The sequence below is a fragment of the Procambarus clarkii genome, chromosome 20 (genome assembly GCF_040958095.1).
Source record: "Procambarus clarkii isolate CNS0578487 chromosome 20, FALCON_Pclarkii_2.0, whole genome shotgun sequence".
In the NCBI taxonomy this organism is placed as follows: domain Eukaryota; kingdom Metazoa; phylum Arthropoda; class Malacostraca; order Decapoda; family Cambaridae; genus Procambarus; species Procambarus clarkii.
In genome coordinates this window covers 23542076-23564610 of record NC_091169.1, presented here as the reverse complement: position 1 = coordinate 23564610, position 22535 = coordinate 23542076, and the positions used below count along the sequence as shown (strand labels likewise).

Genomic DNA, 22535 nt, shown 5'->3' with positions numbered 1-22535 from the left:
CACGTGGGGCCCTCGATATAAGCCTAACACGTATATAAACACTGATTGCCTGGCACAATGAATTATTATTTGAATTAAATGGTGACTCCTTAAATATATTCAGGTGAATTTCAATGCTCATTTTGTTCTCATCATGTATATTTAGACGCTATTTTGTGCTCAAAATCAGGTGAGTAGTTGCTTGCTTAGATTAGTGTCAAGGAACTCTGCACTATAGAAATCTGTGCACCAGTTGATGGACAGTTGAAAGACGGGACCAAAGAGCCAGAGCTCAACCCGCTCAAGGACAACTAGGTGAGTACAACATTGCAATTGGTGACTCCAATAGCGCACGAGTTGCAACGCAGCATATTATGGAGGACTTGCCATGTGTGTAGCGTCTAGTGCTCAGTTGTGAGGAGAGAGGCAGAGGAGGAGGAGCTGCCAGGCTCGACGCTCTTCATATTTGTGTTCTCTCACAACCCATAACAATGACACGAGGTTAGTTTATATTGTTGCCTGACTTTGAAGCTGGATCTAATACCTATATGTAGGTATTACTGTTAATATACATATTTACCTATACTTGGCTCAGAGAATGAACTTCAACACTCACATACAACACATAGCCAGAGTCGGGAAAAACGGCCGGTATGATTTCTAAAATCAGGCATTATGTTCCCCACTCTGCTCTCATTATACTATGCGTTAATCTATCCCTATCTTACATACGGTGCCTGTACATGGGGTTCAACCACTGTAAATTACCTCAAACCCATCATCACTATGTCCACACACTTGTCCTACTGTCCTATGTCCGTCCCTTACCCAAGACCATTCACCATACAAAATTGGGAGAGGCTAACCCAATGTGTCCGGTCTACATCAGTCGAAAGACAAATAGGCATTCTCTCTTATACAACAAAAGATTTACATGCATCAATTCATTCGATGAAACATACTACATTTTTTTGTTAACAAAATATTCTTGGAAATTTCGTTCACCTTATGACCTGGTAAATACAGTCAGTCTTTTCCTACATTGCGCACTCGGATTTTCCGGGTGCATGACTCCCTCCCACGCGCAAGGCCGCTATACTCAATATATAAAGAAACATGATACTATTAGAATATATTTATTATAGCCACAATAGCCATTTTGTGGGCGGTGGTGAAGGGATTACAGAGAAATCCAAGGCTGTTATCATCTAAGGTTGTAGTCATATAGGGTTGCCGTCAGGGTTTTATCTCAGCGCTCATTATAGCTGTCCAAATTGGGCAAGTGTTCCAGCAACCTTCCCGCTTCCGTCCAGGCACTTGGTGACTCTAGGGCGCCATAACTCCGATACCTCATTAATCAGAATCAGCCTAATCTCCTAGTTCGTCCTCATCAACAAAGACCAAATGCTCGCCCACCAAACTTCCTGCTCATAAATAAAAAAACGGTTTACGCACGACTCACAACCTATCTTCAGGCTAGGCTGCTTAAAACTGTCTTTGTCCCCCAAGACGCATTTATTAATTGTAACGTACTGTGTATTAATATTAGGTTTGTTCTCATATATATAAATAAAATAATATAAAATAATATTATTATGCATTTAAGTTCTGTGCATAGTTAAGCGTAGGTAGGTTAGGTGTCAAGGTTCTGTTGGCGATTATTTGTATTTGAAGAACGTAGGTGAGCATTTACAGCGCTGCGATTTGAAGGGAGGTCGTCTCCGAATCATTGTTTGAGAAATTTTCAAATGTAATCAGTTGAGAGTCGTGTGTAAATCGTTTTTCATTCATAAACAGGGGGTTTAGCAGCTGGATTAATGAGCATTTGGGCTTTGTTGATGAGGACGTGCTAACTCACAACTGATTACGTTCAAACATTTGTCGAACAGTACTTTGCTGACGACCTTTGTTCAAATCGCAACGCTGTAAATGCCTCAAACTTCAAATACAAACAATTACTAACAGAACCTAAACACATAACCTATCCTAGCCTATGCCTAACTATACAAAGAACTTTAAAATATACTAATATTAATAGATAGGAATGAAGGAATTATCAGGGAAAAGCACCAAGTCATCACGACTATATAGGACTTGGAAAGGGTCAGGATAAGGATTTGCGATGGAACAGGGGGAAGGAATAATAATAAATGCGAACAATCCTATTTTAGATACACAATACGTTAAAATTGACGAATGCGTCTTAGGGGATGGCCACAGCTTTAACGAGCCTGGCCTGTAGACGGGTTGTCGTAATGACAGACAGACAACAAAGACAGACACATAGGCAACACAGGAACAAATGGACAAGTGCAGATAGAGTCAGTCTGATTAAATTTCATCAAAACGTCTCAAACTGTAGACACCTATACCATCATTTTAAACCTATCGCAGTGTGTACGTCACCCAGTATGCTGATTCTCCAACCAGTCGATTCACCCCCATCAGTGTTTGGTGGAGCAGCAATCTGTATACTGTAGGTGCTATCTTTGGTGTTGCAGGTTGGTGGTGTAGGAGCGTGGCGTGCAGCCTCGTCCTCATCTCGTACGTAGCCGCCTCGTATATATCAGGTAATGATCAAGCTTCGCAGTGGGTGTGTGTGTACTTCACTAGCAGGTATCTGTCTGCTTCACTAGCAGGTATCTGTCTGTTGTCTCTATATCTCTCTCTGTCGTTCTGTCTCTCTCATTAGGAATATCATTGTTGTTCCCAGTGAAGCTGCAAGCTAATAGATGCAGATGTTATCCAACATCAGCTCATCTGAAGCCTGGCCCTACGAACTTATTTGATGAACTTATTATTTGTATCCATTGCGAAACAACTAAATTTAATGCTAAGCAACTTATCATGTAAGGAACAAGATAAACCAAGAGCCAACTGTGTACCAGAGCCTTCGTATATATATTTGTTGACATTTGTTTTAAGCACGTACTGTATATATTTTGTTTACTCAGAGTTACACAGTGATGTATGGTGTGGGAATAGTCTTGTTGTGTGTGTGTGTTTGAGATGAACCTCGTATTAAAAAAATGGTTATATTATCTGGTCTCCCCCACCAAAGACGGCATCTCTCCCACCAACCTCCCTCACCATGTACCTCCCCGACCAAATGGGGGTGATGATGTGAAGTCACTTCACCTGGGATTGAAGTGGCACAGGTTGTGACTGAATGTTATTTTGACCAGAGGAGTGCATTGTGAAGGGCTTGAACGTGACGGTGGACGAGGCGAGGTCAGTAGTGAACTACACTTCTATCCTGGCCAACTCCAGCAGCTGTTCTTCTAAACTATGGTGCGACTCAAGTAAGTGTGTGTGGTATGAGTCTCTTTACCGTTTAATTCGGTTCGTCGTTGAATATTACGCGAGTTATCTGATGTAATCCTGTCGAGTGCTTTTAAGTTTTAGTACGTCTCATGTCCTCTTCTTGGGTGATTTAAGTTCAAGTATGTTTATTGAGACAAGAAAAAATACATCTCAAAGGGGTTGAGTAGCTTAGGCTATTTCTACCCTCCCCCCTTGGGTGATTGTGTTGGGTTGGTGCTGGACTCATGGCTTAATCGCTGGACGGTTGCTAAGGCCACTGCAATAGCTTATTGACCATCCGGCAAATTTAAAGCCTATATTCACCCAATTAGATGTTGACAGTTGTATGATGTATGACACGACTTGCGAAGCCTAGTAGTATTGATATATTTGCCCGTGTGATTTCTAAGTGTTTTGCCAAAGGAAGAGAGCCTCATTAATTTTGCTTTACAGTTTTATTTTCCATTTATTTGTTTCCCTCAAGAAGTGCTTGAAATTAATGTAGGAATTTATAAGTTTTGTAGGCTAAAGGCAGCCTAGCGAGTATTGAGTCGACAGGATCTTTAAATTGAAGCATGCAAAAGGACTTAATATAATTCATGATCTTTTATTTTAATTATATCACTTTTTATGTGAGCTTTGTGGTTTTGTCCCTCCTTGTTCTGTTGTTTACTGATTATTTATTATTGACCCGTGTAGTTATAAAATATTACGGTACACTGGGAGACTTATGAGAGAGGTTAGGCTTGAACACATTTTCTGCAGACGCTGAGAAACAGTGGATATCTTTCTGGTCCAGAACATTTGTGAGACACTGCAGCGATACTGTCTGCGTTGTGCTGTGGGCGAGGGCACCATATGCACCAGAATATGATGATTGATTGATGAAGATTAAGCCACTCAAAATGTGGCACGGGCATGAATAGCCCGTAAGTGGTGGCCCTTTTGAGCCATTACTAGTATCAAGAGCTGACACTAAAGATCTGTGGAGGTGCGACTGCACCCTGCGTGACGGGAGATGTCTCCCGTCCCCAGAATTTGGGACTAGTATACCCCTATATACTCCATTAAGGGGGGGGGGGGTAATGGGGTATGCTAGACTCCCATATTTTTTTTTTTTGCTTGTGTTATATGCTGTACGTCGAGGGGGATTTAAGTGAAGTATACGGTGTACACTGGGTGTGTGTAACCTCATTTACCCCGAAGGAAGAATTCAAGATGGCCTGCTGAGAAAGACGTTCTTTTGGAGGACAGGAAGCCTGCTGAGTATGAAACAGCTGGTTCTTGAGGATCGTCACTTGGTCTCTACACTCTATCCCAGCACCCCTTAGGGACGCCTGGGGACAGATCATCCGGGAAGCTGCTGGGATCCCTGTTGCTCAGGTGCGGTAATCAGAGGGAACGTGCAACACTTACGACAGCAGACTCTTGGCTAGCTGTGTTAGGCAGCCTTATTATAACCAGGGTTTTTGAGGGAGAGGGAGATAAGCAAGATCCAAACACATACGCGATGGAAGGCAGCAAGATCCAATCACAGTGATGGAAGGCAGCAAGATCCAGGAATATGTCACAGGTAAAGCTTCGTGATCCAGGAATGCAGCGAGAGTAAGTCTTTGAGTTTAAATGTGCAATTGTCTCCAAATTTGATTAGTAAAAAGTATAGTTACAATAATATATCAAGCATTTGTGCAGAATACAATGGGACTATTTATTCCATTACAGAATCCAGTCAACTTGTAATCAACACGAGAAAGAGGCCTTTTTGGACGACCGTTAAGGTATTGTTTTTTTTTTTTATCTAGATCATCTAAGACAGATCACTAATCTTTACAGTTAAAAAACACACACATACGAGCCTCTCTAATCTTTTCCACTACCACTCACAGGATGGGTTTGGGGTTCACTACCACTCACAGGATGGGTTTGGGGTTCACTACCACTCATAGGATGGGTTTGGGGTTCACTACCACTCACAGGATGGGTTTGGGGTTCACTACCACTCAGGATAGGAATGGGTTCACATAATAAATTAATTAAACTAACATCTTCCGGGTTCGATTAGACCTAATCACGTGTACTCATCTGTTTGTGCCTGCAGGATCGAGCATTGGCTCCTGGATCCCGCCAATTTCGTTTGAAAAAAATAGCATTGTATATAACTACCTCAGAGGCAATCCTAATATTTGTTTCATAATCTAAACTACCATAATGGTCAGTCATTGTACCTAAATATCAGCATTGTATAGTGTTTACGAATATTAATAATAATTATTTTAACAGTTTCGCGTGTTTTCTGAGATGGTGATTACTGTGCTTACAGCGTAGTGATAGCCTATGTCTGCAAGCCGGAGGTTCAGTTTACCTGAAGTGTGGTCCAGTGAGGTCCCAGGAGGTGAAGCTGCCGCTCTACCCGTTCATCCCCAGTGTCAGATTTATGTAAATATTGCCAGTTTTATCATATATTATTCCTCTGAAGATAATATTTAAGATCAAATATTTACCCCTTGTTTTAAATAATTATTTTCTTCAAGTCGTGTATATATTTATATATAAAATTATAGTTATGTAGTGAATCCATTGTGCTGTGTATATCTCTACAGCACAATATGCCTCTTGAGTTAATCTCATTGTTAGGAGTTTATTTACTCCCACACACACCTCAATTTATAAATATGATTGTTTTCTCTCCATTGTACCTGGTAATGTGGCTACATATCATATCACATAAAACATACATATCAATTATCTTCCGGAGATGTAGAAAGAGCTATTTTAATATGGGATAAAAACTGTGGATGCCTGAGGTCGTAATTAATCAAATGCTAGCCAAGGAAGCCTACTGACAGTGGAGAAATTAGAACCCCCCAATACTGATCACTTGAGCGGTAATTTATTGTGCACCTCGTACTCCTCCTGTGAGTGGTAGTCAGACCTCAACTAAAATGTTTACAATAACAGTTAACCTGCACATCTTATAACTATAATGACGGTTTCAAAATTTGTAGATGGCAACATCTATGTATTTGCTCTGCATTCATACATTGAAGATGCATCTTTTGTTAATACCTAAAATAATTTAAATATTGGAAATTACATTATCACAGAAGAGCTGTGTATTAATATGGTACACAGCTTGCACATTATTCTCACTTATGTCATTTATCTACAAGAAGCGAAATACGGATACATGTAATGCCAGAATTTCAATTATTTGATAATTTGTAATAAGATAGTTTGTCATTTTATACAGCGTGAGGTTAGATTTATCTTTAAATGGGTATTTTTTCGGTCTGTGATGTATATGAAGTATCCGGAGTCTAGTATTCTGATTCCTTCTGCAAAAAAAAACCATACTCTGGTTGTTTTAGAAAATTTGAAATTTTGCTCCGAAGGGTGAATTTATTGGGTACCGTTACTCATTCTGAGTGAATATACTGCTATTGGGACTATTGGGCAGCGTCACTCATGGTATGAGTGAATATACCACTACAACAGCATGTACAACACCCCACAAAAGAAAGAAACCATGCTAGGTTGTTCATCCAGTCACTCATCCCAGATACCGCCGGGAATTTCTTAATTGTCTCTAGTGAACAGTTCATCGGACAAGATTACCATTTACCAACCCCCTAAACTTACGTTATCTTGAGGGTGTAAAGTGGGGAAATCTTTTAAGGACAGTATCTGTATTTAACAAATAATGTTTTCCTAACTCAAACACTGTGGGTTTTATTATTCTACACATACTTCTAATGTCTCCTAGATGGGCACAATCTCTCAGGTAGTGGTCAAGGCACTCTCACCATAGATTCTACAGCTCCACTGCTCAGCTGTTGTTCCCATCCCAATTCTCTTAATCAGCCTGCGGACGGGAGACATTTCCCGTCACGCAGGGTGCAGTCGCACCTCCACAGATCTCCAGTATCAGCTCTTGACTCAAAAGGGCCACCACTTACGGGCTATTCACATTCAGTGATTTTTTTTTTCAATCCTCATTTATTGAGATATCTCGTCTGGTTATTGTCATATTCTCCCATGAAAATGATGAATAAATGTGTCTAGATTAAGTCAAGAGATTCCTAAAGTTTAACCTCGACACCTGTGTTTTTTTTTTTTTATCACAGAACTTAATATAAGGTAGCTAGCTTTTCCAGCGTCCCTCTGAGCAAGTTGTCCCTTAGTGGAATCCTTGGGGAATCCGTTGCCTTTACTTCGGTCTTCGCATGTCTTTTTGCTCTTATATAGATGGGTATTTATGATGTGAATATCTCGTGACACCCTTGGTGCTTCATAGTCTTCCCGGCTTGCCGCGTTCTTTAGATACCTAATTGCTTAATTAATACACATTAAACACCAGGGAATACAACTTAATACACAGTAAATCTAGACATGCATTTGTACGTTTGGTTTTGCAGAAACAACAGCAGCCTGAATGTGATGATACCAAGGAAGGAGGGGGGACAGTGGAGGGTGACTGTGACTGCTGCCGGGGTGGTCAAAGAGGTTGTAGCGGGCGCCAACTTCTCGCTCAACAACTTCTCGCTCAACAACATACTGGTAGTCAGTGGCAATCTGACCTGGCTCAAATGTTATGACATATATGTAAGTCTCGTGTGCACGCTTGCCAAACCTGACCTTCGTGTGCTGATTAGCAAAGTAACATAAATGTAAACAAATACTCACAAGTCTGAATACTGGTACACTAATGCCAAAATGCACACTTTGCCATTTGAACTTTGACATTTTGTGAACTACAACCGCTCTTCTGTGTTCACAGTATACTACAATAATGATATTTTAAAAAATTTAGAGGATCAGAAGTAGAATTTTCACATGGTAGGTATTTATGCTTGTATTACCGTAGAACGCTATGCGGACCAGCAAATGTTTGCCCAAATATATGATAAATCGGTTTTTGTAATGATAAGCCCTCATGTCCCAAGTTCTAGATGCTTTAGCGGACCCTCTCCCATGTCCCAAGCTCTCCTAGATGCTAAGTTTAATAGATGTATGTGCTACATTGGGCCTAGGATTGTCCAGATTAAGCCTATAAATGTTAGGTTAGGCTGTATCATTTTCCCATGCTCTTTAGAATACCAGTAGTACTAAACCTTTACGTTTTAAGTATCACAGTCAATATTTTTAAGTATCACAGTCAATATTTTTTACACATGTCCCCCACAGTTAGTTTTGGAAGATGGGCAGTAAGAAAGGCTCATTCAAAGTGCGCTGCACTACAGTCTATTCCGAGGCAAATCAGAGAGGGAGCGAGAATGAAGGAAAAAATAAATATTGTAATTAAAATGGGAAGGTTAGGGGAAATGAGACGTGTAAGGAGACTGATAAGTAAGCAGGCTTCCTGTCGCAAGACAATGACACACCGTCTGCACAAACAGATAGGCGAATGAGAGCTGTCTGCTTGGATGAGAATGATAGCTGCCTGTTGGGATGAGAATGATACCTGCCTGCTGGGATGAGAATGATAGCTGCCTTTTGAGATGAGAATGATAGCTGCCTGCTGGGATGAGAATGATACCTGCCTGCTGGGATGAGAATGATAGCTGCCTTTTGAGATGAGAATGATAGCTGCCTGCTGGGATGAGAATAAATAAATAAATATATTTTTATTCAGGAAAAGCACATAAATAGTTGATTTACAAACATAATGTTGGATTTATAGATAGAGCTAGTACATACAATACCTACAGCCACTAATACTCATAGCGTTTCAGGCAAGGTGTGGGGAAAAAGACACTTAGACTAAAACTTAAAAGTGATTGGGATTAGGTATAAATTGAGTTGAAAAAAGGGAATAGAAAATAAAAAAAGGGAGGAACATGGTAGAAATCAGTAATTGTACAAGTTGGTGAACAAACAGCATTGTTTAACAAAAGCAAGACATGGGTTGACATTTTGGGTGGGTTAAGTTAGGTTAGTTACATTTGGTTAATTAAGTAGCACTTGGTTTTACTCTTAAACTGGTTGAAAGAGGTACAGCATTTGACATGATTGGGGAGACCATTCCACATTCTGGGTCCCTTGATTTGTAGAGCATTTCTAGTTTGGTTAAGTCGCACTCTTGGAATATCAAATAGGTATTTGTTTCTGGTGTGATGCCCATGAGCTCTGTTACAACCTTCTAGGAAGCTTCTAAGGTCAGGATTGACATTGCAGTTCAGAGTTTTAAATATATAGAGTACACATGAGAGGATGTGCAGTGACTTAATATTTAACATATTCAAAGATTTGAGTAAGGGTATAAGAATGATAGCTGCCTGTTGAGATGAAAATGATAGCTGCCTGCTGGGATGGAGAATGTGTCCAGAGCAGTTGCGTCATTAGAAAAACAGATCCCCATGACACACTTAGCTAATTATTAATTCATTCTGTGTTTCGAGTTACTTCCATTTTCTTCCTCCGTCACTTTGTAATTTCAAATTCAGTTCAAATTACAAAGTGATGAATGAAGAAAATGTAAATAAATATAAATATAGAATGTATGAAATAATAGTTAAGCAAACATAGTCTATATACAGAACAATTATTATTATTATTGTTGTTATCATTGATAAAATATACTAAAGAACGTGTTACAGTGGATAATTAGTACGTACGAAAATTGTATATTAATATAAAGCCACTAATACACAAAGCCTTTCGAGTTTATTAAAATAAAAATTGTTTCTATATTATTATTATAATAACATTATTATTCTATATATAATAATGTTGCTGGAAGTTTTCTTGGAGAGAAGAGTGTGGGAGGGATGGAGAGTGGCGGGGGGGGGGGGAATAATTCGTAGATAAGATAATGGTAAACTTGGGAGAATGTTAATTGGTGAAGAAGAAGAAAACGGAAGTAGGTAGAGGGCAAACTTTGATGGTCAGAGGTGATGCTAGACGTTCAACTGTTCCTGATGGATTTAGCTGGTGAGAGAAGCTTGCAAATTACAATACCAGCGGATATAGCTATATAAGATGTATGTCTCATATGTGAACAGTCAAAGCACGTGTGTATAAGTGTATATTTATATAAATGTCAATAACAACATGTACATTAAATCGGCTGTAAAAGGTATGTCTATAGTAGAGTTTAGTGTGTTTATTCAAGCACTTACGAACAACTGTATAGTCAAACGTAGAAAAATGAACTGTTGAACCACCAACAGTTCACTATATATTAGTGAATTAGCCCAAATGGAATAGTACAAAGTATGGACAAGTAACCAAAAACCTAACCTAAACAGCTGCCTAAGCCATCCTAGACCCAATACACGTTAGGCCTAGTATGTCTTGAACACTATGGATGGTGTGATCTCTGAATTATGCGATTTTTTCGCATTCATTTATATAATGACGCAAAGTATGTGACTCGTTCTTATGGCAGAGTTTACATTTAATCAAGTCTGCGTCAAGTACAGTCAAGTACATTTAAACCAGTCTCCGTGGTGTAGTGGTAAGACACTCGCCTGGTGTTCCGCGAGCGCTTTGTCATGTGTTCGTATCCTGGCCGGGGAGGATTTACTGGGCGCTAATCCTTAACTGTAGCCTCTGTTTAACTCAACAGTAAAATGTGTTCTTGGTTGTAACAAGGATTCTTCGCGGCGAGGATCGTATTCCAGGGACCTGCCCGAAACGCTACGCGTACTAGTGGCTCTACAAGAATGTAACAACTCTTGTATATATCTCAAAAAAAAGTCTGCGTCAGGAGGTGGTGCAAACTCCCAAAGGTACTGTAGCTGAACCAGGGCAGCAAAAACAATTGTTATATTTAATTACCAGTAAGACCATATTGGCAGAGGCCAAAAACTGTCATATAACGAGATCTTACATTAATTAATATATATCAAGAAATTTTTGAAGCCTGAAAACGGGTGAAGTAGGCACAACCTGTCCTCTTACGAAGAACGTCGCTTTTCGCTCGTATGCGTTACATAAGACCAAAAATTGTCGTACTAGAAAATGGAAGCGACTGGCGAAAGTGACGTACTGTCCCGTTTTCTGTTTTGGGTCCTCTGGTAGGTCAAGAGAGACCACTTTAAATCGACCGTTTTCTTGACGTTGGGGGGGACCATAGGAGGACGAGGTGGATGCGAACAAGTGTAAAGATGGCACTGTGAGAGAGGAAGTGCATCCTGTTGTCCGCTCTTATCTTGTGTCACAAGATGTGAGCCCAGACTCCTGTATACCTCACCTTAAACAGTCAAAATATGCGCCCGAGGGCTCTTGAAATACCAGTTTATTGTTCCTGGTATTAGGATCCACACCTCTTGAAAGACAGTGTATGAGCAAAATTTACATATTCTAGAAGACAAATGGTATTTAATCTGACATAATTACAAGAAATACATAGATGGGAGGGAATAATAAGAATGATATTAACAGGGAACTAAATACATGCACATACAAGAACACGAAATAATGATTACTAATTGGATAAGTTTAGATTAAAAAAAATGGTTAAATACTATTTTGGAAATAGTTTGCTCTTTAGAGAACACGCTGCAAGGTGGTATAATACACGGATAATTGGACTGATTCAAGCTTATGCTAGACATATACTGAGTTGACTCGCATGTGCAAATACACCTTTAGTTATCTCTATTCAAGTGTTCTAATGTGATTATTTTGAATTGCATGCTCCTAATAGTAGGAATTTAAACAGTTATTTTAATTGCAGGTGAATCGATGTCTGAGAATTAGCGGGAAGTCATGTTGCAGAGAGGTTGTGGTGAGGGAACGGTGCAACAATGATACTATTGGTGTACCTCACAGCCTCATGCCTCATACCAGGTGAAGGTCTACTGTTTGTATATATTCTCTCACACACACAGCACCGCTCCTGTGCCAGGTAAGTCCACTAGCTACGGGCTCACCATAGCCCGTGCTACTTGGAACTTGTTCCGAGTTGCTTAATCTATAACAACATCACTCTCACACACACTCACAGCCTCTAAGACTCTCACACACATTCACAGTCTCTAAGACTCTCACACACACAATGGGTCCAGTGGTACAAGGGTTAAGTTTTCGGCTGAAGCATCATAAAGCATGTCATAATCTACACTCAAATTGGAACATATACTGAAGTAAATGTATGCCCCCTCAGGACCTCGGTTATCGCGGGCGTGTGTGTTGGAGTGTATGTTGTGGTGGTGGTGATGGTACTGGCGGTACTCAGCTTCCGTCACCGGGTCACCAAGCAGCCCTCCTTAACCTTGCCCGCCCTCTGGGAACATGAAGAAGGTGAGTGCCTCAACCTGGTCAGACGGATGATAATGATAACGGTCTTTGTGAACACTTTAGAAATACAACTGATTAGGGTTTGCTGGATTAGAGAACATGATTGAAAATGATGTCAAAATAGCGGGTGAAAATGCTATACTCTTGACTACAATTCAGCGGCCATGTTGCTTGAAGGTTTCTATACCCATTCTAGCCATGTGTGGCTGGGTCTCAGATGGATGTGAGTGTGGTATGTAGCCGTGTGATGAGTGGTGGATGTTGTGAGTGTTGTGCCGTGCATATAGATGGATGTCATGCGTGGTTATATACCGTGTTACATATGGTACATGTTGTAAGTGCATCATTCACTGAGAAGAGCTTGTAGTTCAGATCTCGTCCCTCCCCAGTGCTGCTGGTCCACACGAAGGAGTCTGACGAGCTCACGCACCTGGTCAACGATCTAGCTGGAGACATCCTCACTCACACAAACATTAAGGTCAGTCACGGTTTAGCAATGGGTATATTATATTTACATTTCTATTGTTGGGGACAGGAAGCCTGCGGTTAGAATTATCGAGGTCCCCCTAGGCCAACTATTGACCTTACGCCAGGATATAACCTAAAACAATTGTCTAACTCTCAGGAACCTATGTTACTGCTTGGTGAAGAGACGCATTAGGTGACAGGAAACGTGCCGATATGGCCTGGGATTAAACCCGGGAGACACTGTTCTGAGCCGATGATGTAGAGTGTAGACTATTGTCCTAAATCAAATCACTCAAATCAAAATGGTTGTTGATCTGTGGATCCAATTACCGCGTAACGTGGTGGAGGTGGGGTCCCTCGATTGTTTCAAGCGTGGGTTGGACATGTATCTGAGTGGGATTGAGTGGTTATAAATAGGAGCAGCCTCGTATAAGCCAATAGGCCTTCTGCAGTTACCTTTCTTCTTATGATGGTCGAGTGGTTAAGGTTTCATATACACCAGTTGCAGAGTGCTCCTGGCAGTATGGGTTCGAGTCACTTCTGGGGGTGTGAGTTTTCATTTGCCTGGGGACCATTCAGGCTTGTTCGCACTTATGTTCTTATGTAAAAGCTTAATTGTTGTTGATGATTGAGGGAGCTCGAGGGAGCGGATGCTGCCCCCTAAGAGCTTTAGTCATAAATGGTTGTACATATAGTTGGGAAAGTTTACATTCTAAGTCCAGTACATTAATTACGAGTCACAATAGCAGCACAACATTTACATTCTAAGTCCAGTACATTAATTACGAGTCACAATAACAGCACAACACGTAGACATTGTCATTATCAGAATCACCAACTTTATTCGTAACAAGTTATACAAGTCATCACAATACTGACTGGACTAAACAGGCTTAACACCATTCTAAGTCAAACTTACATATTTGGTGTAAAGTGAGTGGCACTTACCTTAGAATTTGAACGATGATATATATTGTCAAAACCAAGAGTGGTTTTCCATTATAGCGGTAACACAGATATTGACACAAATTAAATAACACATTTAGAATGATGAGAAACAATAGGAAGGTGGACTAATATAAACTATTTATATCATGAAATTGTAGAATACCGAGGGTGTGCACATTTCTGTATCTATTATAGTAACTTTTTTATTGAAGACATTGTTATTGAAGTTGACAGAATGGCTGATATAAATTAATCTAGTATGAATCTTCTCGTTGTTTTTCTTTACTTGAGAAGGAAGTTGTAAAAATATAATAAAATAAGTTTGCAGTATTCATTTACAGTTATATTATGGCCTGACGTTAAGAGATGCGTCTCATTGACCCATCACAACATTCTTAAAGATAGAGTACAAGTGAATACAATTTAATTGATTGATTGATAAAGATTAAGCCATCCAAGAGGTGGCACGGGCATGAATAGCCCGTAAATACAAATTGGTTGTTGTTGTTTGAGATTTAGCTACTCAGAACGAAGTGTCCATGTAGCACGGGCTATGGTGAGCCCGTAAACCAATTGATTGATAAAGATTAAGCCATCCAAGAGGTGGCACGGGCATGTATAGCCCGTAAAAACCAATTGGCTGGAGCAGCAAATATATAACATCGAGTGAGGTGAAGTGTCACATGGGCCAGTAGGCCTACTGCAGCTTACCACTGTGTAGGCCACAAACTGTACTCTTAGAATTATACTTCATTAATATATGTATTTTGTTTGGTAGGCGGTACATGACATCTTCAGTACGAGCGAGCCGGAGGTATTGGCGAGCCCCCAGTCCTGGGTCCTTGGGAAGCTGTGTAGCCAACACTCTACCACTGTGGTCCTCGTCTCCTCGCCTGGCCTCTCTAATGTGATGTACCTCAAGATGAAAGGTGTCACTGATTATGGTAGGTGGCTACAGTGGCACCAGTAGATGGTGCACCATGAGATCACATTAACGTGATGTATCACTGAGAAAATCAGTAGGAGCTTGATGAGGATTCGAACCTAATCACTGGGTACGCCCAAGCTATAGTGCCCTAGACCACCACGCCACGACATGGTAAAAACAATAAAACCAGGGATTCCACTGAACCCTCTAGGATTCCTGAGGCTTACAACTAAAGCCCAGTTGGGCTTCAGTTCTAAGTGGGTTCAGTGGAATCCATGTTTGCATTGTTTTGACCTTGTCGAGGCGTGGTGGTGTAGGGTGCTAACTAGGGAGTACCAAGTAATTACCTAAGTGTAGTTACAGGATGAGAGCTACGCTCGTGGTGTCGCGTCTTCCCAGCACTCTTTGTCATATAACGCTTTGAAACAATGGGTTTCTAATGCTAAAAAAAGGTAAATGGGTTCTAATGCTCCTCTTGACTCCTACTGTATTTCTCAGTAGATGGTGTTAGCAGTAAGTGTGCTGGTGTAGTTGTGGTGGTCAGTGGTGCCGGGTGTTGCTAGTAGGATGGTATTGGCACCATTGGGCTTGTATGCAAGTAGTGCTCACCACCATTCCTTTCCCCCGTCCCATCCCAAACCCTTGTCCTGACCCCTTCGAAGTGCTATATAGTCGTAATGGCTTGGCGCTTTCTCCTGATAGTTCCTCTCCCTGTTTGCATATGGGTTCCCATGGAACCCATATGCAAGCAGCGCTGATCGACATGTGTTACCATGGGTATGTTTCACCATAGCAGTGCCCCACAGTCCTGTACCCAAATAGCAGAGCCCCATAGGGCGCCTGTACCCATATAGCACCACACCCCATGCGGCTATACCCAAATAATAGTGTAACCCATAGACCTGCCTAGGGCAGAGTAGCATCAGTGATGAAAAGAGTGTTCATCATGTGCTAGAAGCAGTGATGTGATAACAGTTATCAGTGCCAAGAAATATTTCTCATTAACAGTTTCAAATATACAAGAATGACTCTTGGGCATAAGGACCAGGGGCCAGATTCACGAAGCAGTTACACAAATACTTACGAATGTGTACATCTTTCTTCAGTCTTTGACGGCTTTGGTTTCATTTATTAGACAGTTTACACGCATGAAAACCTCCGAATCAACTGTTGTTATTGTTATAAACAGCCTCCTGGTGCTTCGGAGCTCATTAACTGTTTAGTAATTGAGGTGGTGTTGATAATGTTGAAACAATCATCAATGTCACTCAGTGTTGTGGGGTGGTGGTGAATGTGGGAAGCAATAATGGTGTGAGTATTGACAGAGACGGTGGTGGCAATAGTGGTTTATAGCAATATTCCGGGAAAACAATAGAGTACAGCAGTCATAATTAGTTCGTTGATTGCCTCTCACTGTCGTATATCAGCTGCAGCACATCTTGTATACTCTATACACAGCACCATGTTGATACCTGTTGCATGTGTGTGTGTATTAGAGATTGATGAAGCGGTGTGTGAGTATAAACTTGTATGTGGTGTTACAGGGATGAAGAGCGTGTTGGGCCGGGACCATCACCCCTGCGACTCTCTCCTCAACACCTGCCTCGACTACATGCTCCACACTCACACTCTACAGAACCCCAGGCGTGTCCTTGTCGTCAGGTGAGTCACTACCTGCTCCACACTCACACTCTACAGGACCCCAGGCGTGTCCTTGTCGTCAGGTGAGTCACTACATGCTCCACACTCACATTGTACAGGACCCCCTGCAGGCGTGTCCTTGTCGTCAGGTAGGTCACTACATGCTCCACACTCACATTGTACAGGACCCCCTGCAGGCGTGTCTGTGTAGTCAGATGGGTCACTACATCCTTCATACACTATACAGGACCTGACATGTATACGTACCTTTGAGTGCAGCCTTCAGTTTGTACATATAATTATAATTTCCTAGTGCTAATAAACAGGACCCTCCCCTCCTTGCTTGTTATAGCCGGGCGTGCATACAGAACGTCCAAGGATCACATTCGAGGGACCCGGATTCAATCCCCGGGAGGGATAGGAACAGTTGGGCACAACCGTGTCCTTTCACTGATGCTCCTGTTCACCTAGCAGCAAAACCCGGGAGTTTGCAACTTACAATCGAATATTAATGTTCTTGCCTCCGAAGCCAGACTGATATATGCTCTTACTTAATAAGGGAATAAATATAATAAAGTTTGGGAGCCCCTTTCACAGTGGCCAGCAAGGAATAAAGCAGGAAGTTGACCAGACCACACACTAGAAGGTGAAGGGACGACGACGTTTCGGTCCGTCCTGGACCATTCTCAAGTCGATTGGGAATGGAATAGGAATGGTTACAATCGACTTGAGAATGGTCACAATCGACTTGAGAATGGTCACAATCGACTTGATAATGGTCACAATCGACTTGAGAATGGTCACAATCGACTTGAGAATAGTCACAATCGACTTGAGAATAGTCACAATCGACTTGAGAATGGTCACAATCGACTTGATAATGGTCACAATCGACTTGAGAATGGTCACAATCGACTTGAGAATGGTCACAATCGACTTGAGAATAGTCACAATCGACTTGAGAATGGTCACAATCGACTTGAGAATAGTCACAATCGACTTGAGAATGGTCACAATCGACTTGAGAATAGTCACAATCGACTTGAGAATGGTCCAGGACGGACCGAAACGTCGTCGTCCCTTCACCTTCTATTGTGTGGTCTGGTCAACATTCTTCAGCCACGTTATTGTGACTCATCGCCTGAATAAAGCAGGGAATTTATTTATTTCATAGACACAATGGTTCTTGGGTCTGTAAGCTTAGTTAACTAAGGGGCAGGGTAGTGGAGGGAGTAGAGACATCACCCCGTCCCCGTTACACAGTAAATAAAGTGTGGCAGCGTTGAACGGAATCTTGAGTTAATAGGCCCCTTAAAAGTGTCATTAGACGAGGACTCGTGGATGAATTTGAAGAAACTAGAACAGTGCAAACTGGAATTAGCAGGTCCATTGTTTATCACATTGAAATGTGTCAAGTAAAACATGTGTCTGGGGCAAGTAACAACATCAGCAGACTAACAGACGTTGTCAGAGCTCGAATAACACTTGGCTACAAGTATCTCTGGCAGTTGGGCTTGTATAGGAATATAGATGAAGTAAAGTGTGTGGACAGACAGAAACACACACTTGAGCATTACATCTTAGATCAAATTGAGCCAGAAATAAATCTCAACTCACGCTGCATGAAATGCTAAAAACCATTTTATTACTAAGGATAAGATGTCTGAAATCCTTGCACTGTATCCATATCTCGCTTCCAGTAGATAAATGACATATGAGATTAAGAAGGAAGTAGTGTATTGTAAAGACTAATAATAAGAAACACCAGCTCCCCATTGAGCCTTTAATATCTGTATTTCGATAAGACCTCCCAATAATGTTTAATGATTAACTGTAAATACACAGTTATTGAGGTGGAACAGTCTCTCTTACTAGCTGGCATTATAATTATAAGGTGTGTGCAGGATAGATGGAATTGTTAATGTAACAATCTCAGCTGAGGTCTGATAAAGACCTTTTGTGCCCTCTGTAATCCTTTTTTGCCCTACCGCTCATAGGATGAGTATGGGGTGCACCATAAACTACCGCTCACTGGATGAGTATGGGGTGCACCATAAACTACCGCTAACAGGATGAGTATGGGGTGCACCATAAACTACAGCTCACTGGATGAGTATGGGGTGCACCATAAACAACCGCTCACGGGATGAGTATGGGGTGCACCATAAACTACCGCTCACAGGATGAGTATGGGGTGCACCATAAACTACCGCTCACAGGATGAGTATGGGGTGCACCATAAACTACCACTCACAGGATGAGTATGGGGTGCACCATAAACTACCACTCACAGGATGAGTATGGGGTGCACCATAAACTACCGCTCACAGGATGAGTATGGGGTGCACCATAAACTACCACTCACTGGATGAGTATGGGGTGCACAATAAACTACCGCTCACTGGATGAGTATGGGGTGCACACTAAACTACTACTCAAAGGAACCCATCACAATGGCTGTACTATTCAAATCACTTGTGCTGTTCCGTCTTGAGTACTGCCCGGTACTCACTTTCCCCCTCCAGAGCAGGAGAGGTTGCTGAAATAGAGGGAATACGGAGAACTTATACGGTACGCGTAGATACGATAAAGCATCTAAATTATTGGGATCGACTGTTCACTCGCAGGATGAGTGACGCTGCCCAATAATGTCACTATGGCGGTGTGTTCACTCGCAGGATGAGTGACGCTGCCCAATAATGTCACTATGGCGGTGTGTTCACTCGTAGGATCAGTGACGCTGCCTATTAAGCTAGCTCTCAGAGGCAAAATTTAATAATCAATTAGTTACCATTATATTCCATTCACGGCACAGGTTGAGGGGCGTGGAGACTGCCGAGGCCTGGGAGCGACCAGCCTGGGCGACAGGTCACCTGGGGCCCAGCGTCGTCTACACCCTCCCTGACGACCACACTCAACTCTGGACAGCCCTCAACACCCCTGTAGCACGCGGTCATCGATGAAGTCGTCTACATCCTCGCTGACCACCACATCCAGTACCAAATGAACCAGACATTAGACTGAATTTTTTCAGTGTCAGAGTAGTTAAGAAATGGAATGCATTAGGAAGTGATGTGGTGGAGTCTGACTCCATACACAGTTTTAGATGTAGATATGATAGAGCCAATAGACTCAGGAATTTGTACACCAGTTGATTGATGATTGAGAGACGGGACCAAAGAGCCGAGGCTCAACTCCCGCAAGCACAACTAGGTGAGCACGCTTGCCTGTGTGTACCGACTTAGTTGTACGCTCATATAAACCAATAAAAAAAAAATATATAACGGATTTGTGTGTTCTCCCCTAATTATGTTTGTGGAAGGCGAGCTTCAGCTCCTGCCCCCTGCCTCTAGACTATAGGGTTCACAATGTTTAATGCAAGAGCAATTACCAAGAGATCCTAAGTTGTGTTCAAGAGGAAACGGGATAAACACCTCCTAGGGGTTCCTGATCAGCTAGGGTGTGGTGCCTGGGTCCGCTCTGCGAGCTGCGGTCACCAATAGTCTGACTGAGCAGAGGAGGGACTAGGAAACAGATGAGAGACCAGGTCGCGGGTGTGTATGGGGTCTGCCTTCACCACATTACCGCCTAAGGTGTTGCTAACCCTGTTTATACAGTACCTTTTGTAACCATGTGGACTATCGTACATATATTGACGCAGTGGACAATTAAAAGGTAGAATTTGGTACTATTCACATTGTAGAGTTCGGAAAACGCTAAAATTAAACTGAAATATTTCTAAATATTTCTAAATATCCCTAAATATTTCTAGGCCTAGTATAGCACATATATGTACTATATTAGGTCTAGGATGGTTAGGTTAGTTTTATTAGCAACTTAAATACAACCTTTTCTGGTTAGTCAACATTCAGTAGTAACAAATTCTACTTTTCTAATTGTCCAGTACGTCAATGTATGTAAGATGGTCCACGTTGTTACTACAAGTACAATGTAAACAGGAGGATGACCGCTCAGACCATATACCGTGATGGTCCAGCGGTGCGGAGCGCTGGGTTAGTCACCAGAAACCACTCGTCTTAACACCCAGCTGACGACCAACCCCTCAGGTACTCTTGTAAACACTGACCCCGTCACCCCTACTCCTGTCCCGTCTCTTGGCTCCTCTCTTGCCCTCACCCTGCCCCTACTCCTGCCCTCACCCTGCCCCTACTCCTGCCCCTTCCACTCGTCTCTTGTCACCGTCTGTGTTTCAGGAGTTGGCGCCCAGCTTCATATAGTTGGCGGTGCTCTCAGAAGACACCGACAATCTGGCGTCGCAGATTGCTTTGACCACCCGCGTCTCACACACAGTCCATTCATATACACTCAAACACTTTCGCCGCCTCATAGAATTTGAGAGAATCTAACTAATTTATTCGTCTACATTTCAGTCACCCCTCCCGCCACTCCTGTCCCTACCTCCACTCCGCCCCTACCCTCTACCCCTACCACCAACATTAGAGGGTAGTGGTGGGGTAGAGGGCCTTGCTCGAATCCCTTTTACCACTCCCGTCCTAACCCCCAGCCACTTGGGTTGGACGGCATCCCTTCATACAGGTCGGCGTTCAATCCCCGACCGTCCAAGTGGTTGGGCACCATTCCTTCCCCCACGTCCCATCCCAAATCCTTATCCTGATCCCTTCCCAGTGCTATATAGTCGTAAGGGCTTGGCGCTTTCCCTTGATAGATCCCTTCCTGGCCTCACCTTGCCTCCAGCCCGCCTGCTATAATAACTCCTACTGTACTTCCAGTTGGAAACGTTTCCCTTCGCCTGTGCCTCTTCATCCTTTGTAATACCAAAACTGAACCTTACTTTGCCTCCAGCCCTGCCCTCACCCTTCACATCTCCAGCCTCCCTCCACCCTGTCGCAACTCGTACCCTTACTGCTACTTAAACTACTCTGATAATCTCTACTCGTTAACCTTGTCTTTGTGTTGTAATTAACGAGGACGGTCGTCCGTCTGAAGGAGTGCGGACCGCGCGCTTGAGTGGGGCCCGAGTCCCGCACGTCAGTCCGGGTGACAGGGAGGACCTGGGGCCATATTCACGAAAGCACTTACGCAAACACTTACGAACGTGTACATCTTTTCTCAATCTTTGGCGGCTTTGTTTACAATTATTAAACAGTTAATGAGCTCCGAAGCACCAGAAGGCTGTTTATAACAATAACAACAGTTGAATGGCAGGTTTTCATGCTTGTAAACTGTTTAATAAATGTAACCAAAGCCGTCAAAGATTGAGGAAAGATGTACACGTTCGTAAGTGCTTGCGTAAGTGCTTTCGTGAATCTGGCCCCGGTCACTGTGGAGCCTATACAAGGCCCCATACAACCACCCGACCACACCACCGTAATCAACCACCTGACCATTAATTCCAAATCAAATAACAGGGGCATTGATATTGTATGATGGGTAATTCAGCATTGTTTCCAGTTACGTGGCATACAGTGTATAATGTATGGGGGTACAGTGACAGCGGCAGAGGGAAGCTGAAGGGTATATTTAGGTATGTTTGTGTAGGTGGACTTGTTTATGTAAACAGGGCTATGGAGTGTTGTCATGGCTACTGGAATTACATTTGTTTCAATATAGATATTGAAAACTTGCCTTTACTACAAGTATTTTGGCAAATGCGAAAATACTTGTAGTAATGTTTAGTGTATACATACTGTATTGGCTGATGAATGTGTGTGTTGTGAGTGTTAAATGATGAGAAGGGTGGTAGGGTGGGTGGCAAGGCTGCCTTCCTGCCGGAGAACAACCGCCCTCTTTCTCCCACCACAGAAACCAACTAATATGCAAGTAATTCCACTCTCTGCAGCAACACCCGGCGCTAGTCAGTACTCTTTAATGTCTGATTAAGTACATACGTTTTACTTGTTATTTAGTGGATGGTGAGGATGCACCTGAAGATATATAGAGACAATAAGATGAGATTTGAGAGAGGAGGTTGGAGGGTTTGAGCAAGTTCTGACGCCATGGCGTCTTGACTGAGGGGAGGCGATGTAATAGAACCCGTGCCGTC

At 42.3% G+C, this 22535-nt stretch overlaps 1 protein-coding gene across 4 annotated transcripts; it reads left to right on the top strand.

Moving 5' to 3' along the window:
* The first annotated feature begins 347 nt into the window (after positions 1–347).
* On the top strand, positions 348–19794 carry LOC123755458 (uncharacterized). 4 transcript variants are annotated; one of them, XM_045738158.2, is made up of 13 exons: positions 395–480; positions 2481–2549; positions 3041–3281; positions 4489–4855; positions 5005–5060; positions 5603–5718; positions 7698–7884; positions 11963–12075; positions 12392–12528; positions 12915–13003; positions 14720–14885; positions 16414–16531; positions 19326–19794. In XM_045738158.2, the coding sequence occupies exons 4-13, from the start codon at positions 4822–4824 to the stop codon at positions 19471–19473; spliced, it is 1164 nt and encodes a 387-aa protein (XP_045594114.2). In that variant the 5' UTR covers positions 395–480; positions 2481–2549; positions 3041–3281; positions 4489–4821; the 3' UTR covers positions 19474–19794. The 4 variants fall into 4 exon arrangements, 3 of the variants coding, with proteins under 3 accessions (XP_045594112.2, XP_045594113.2, XP_045594114.2); XR_006772516.2 differs by lacking the exon at positions 4489–4855 and having other exon boundaries at positions 348–480; positions 3165–3281; positions 16414–16593; positions 19326–19463; XM_045738156.2 differs by lacking the exon at positions 4489–4855 and having other exon boundaries at positions 348–480; positions 3165–3281.
* Positions 19795–22535: the final 2741 nt, after the last annotated feature.

Coding starts and splice junctions, on each gene's coding strand:
- LOC123755458 (XM_045738156.2), top strand. Junction 7,885..11,962: donor TCAAATGTTATGACATATAT/GTAAGTCTCGTG, acceptor TTTTAATTGCAG/GTGAATCGATGTCTGAGAAT. Junction 12,076..12,391: donor AGCCTCATGCCTCATACCAG/GTGAAGGTCTAC, acceptor ATGCCCCCTCAG/GACCTCGGTTATCGCGGGCG.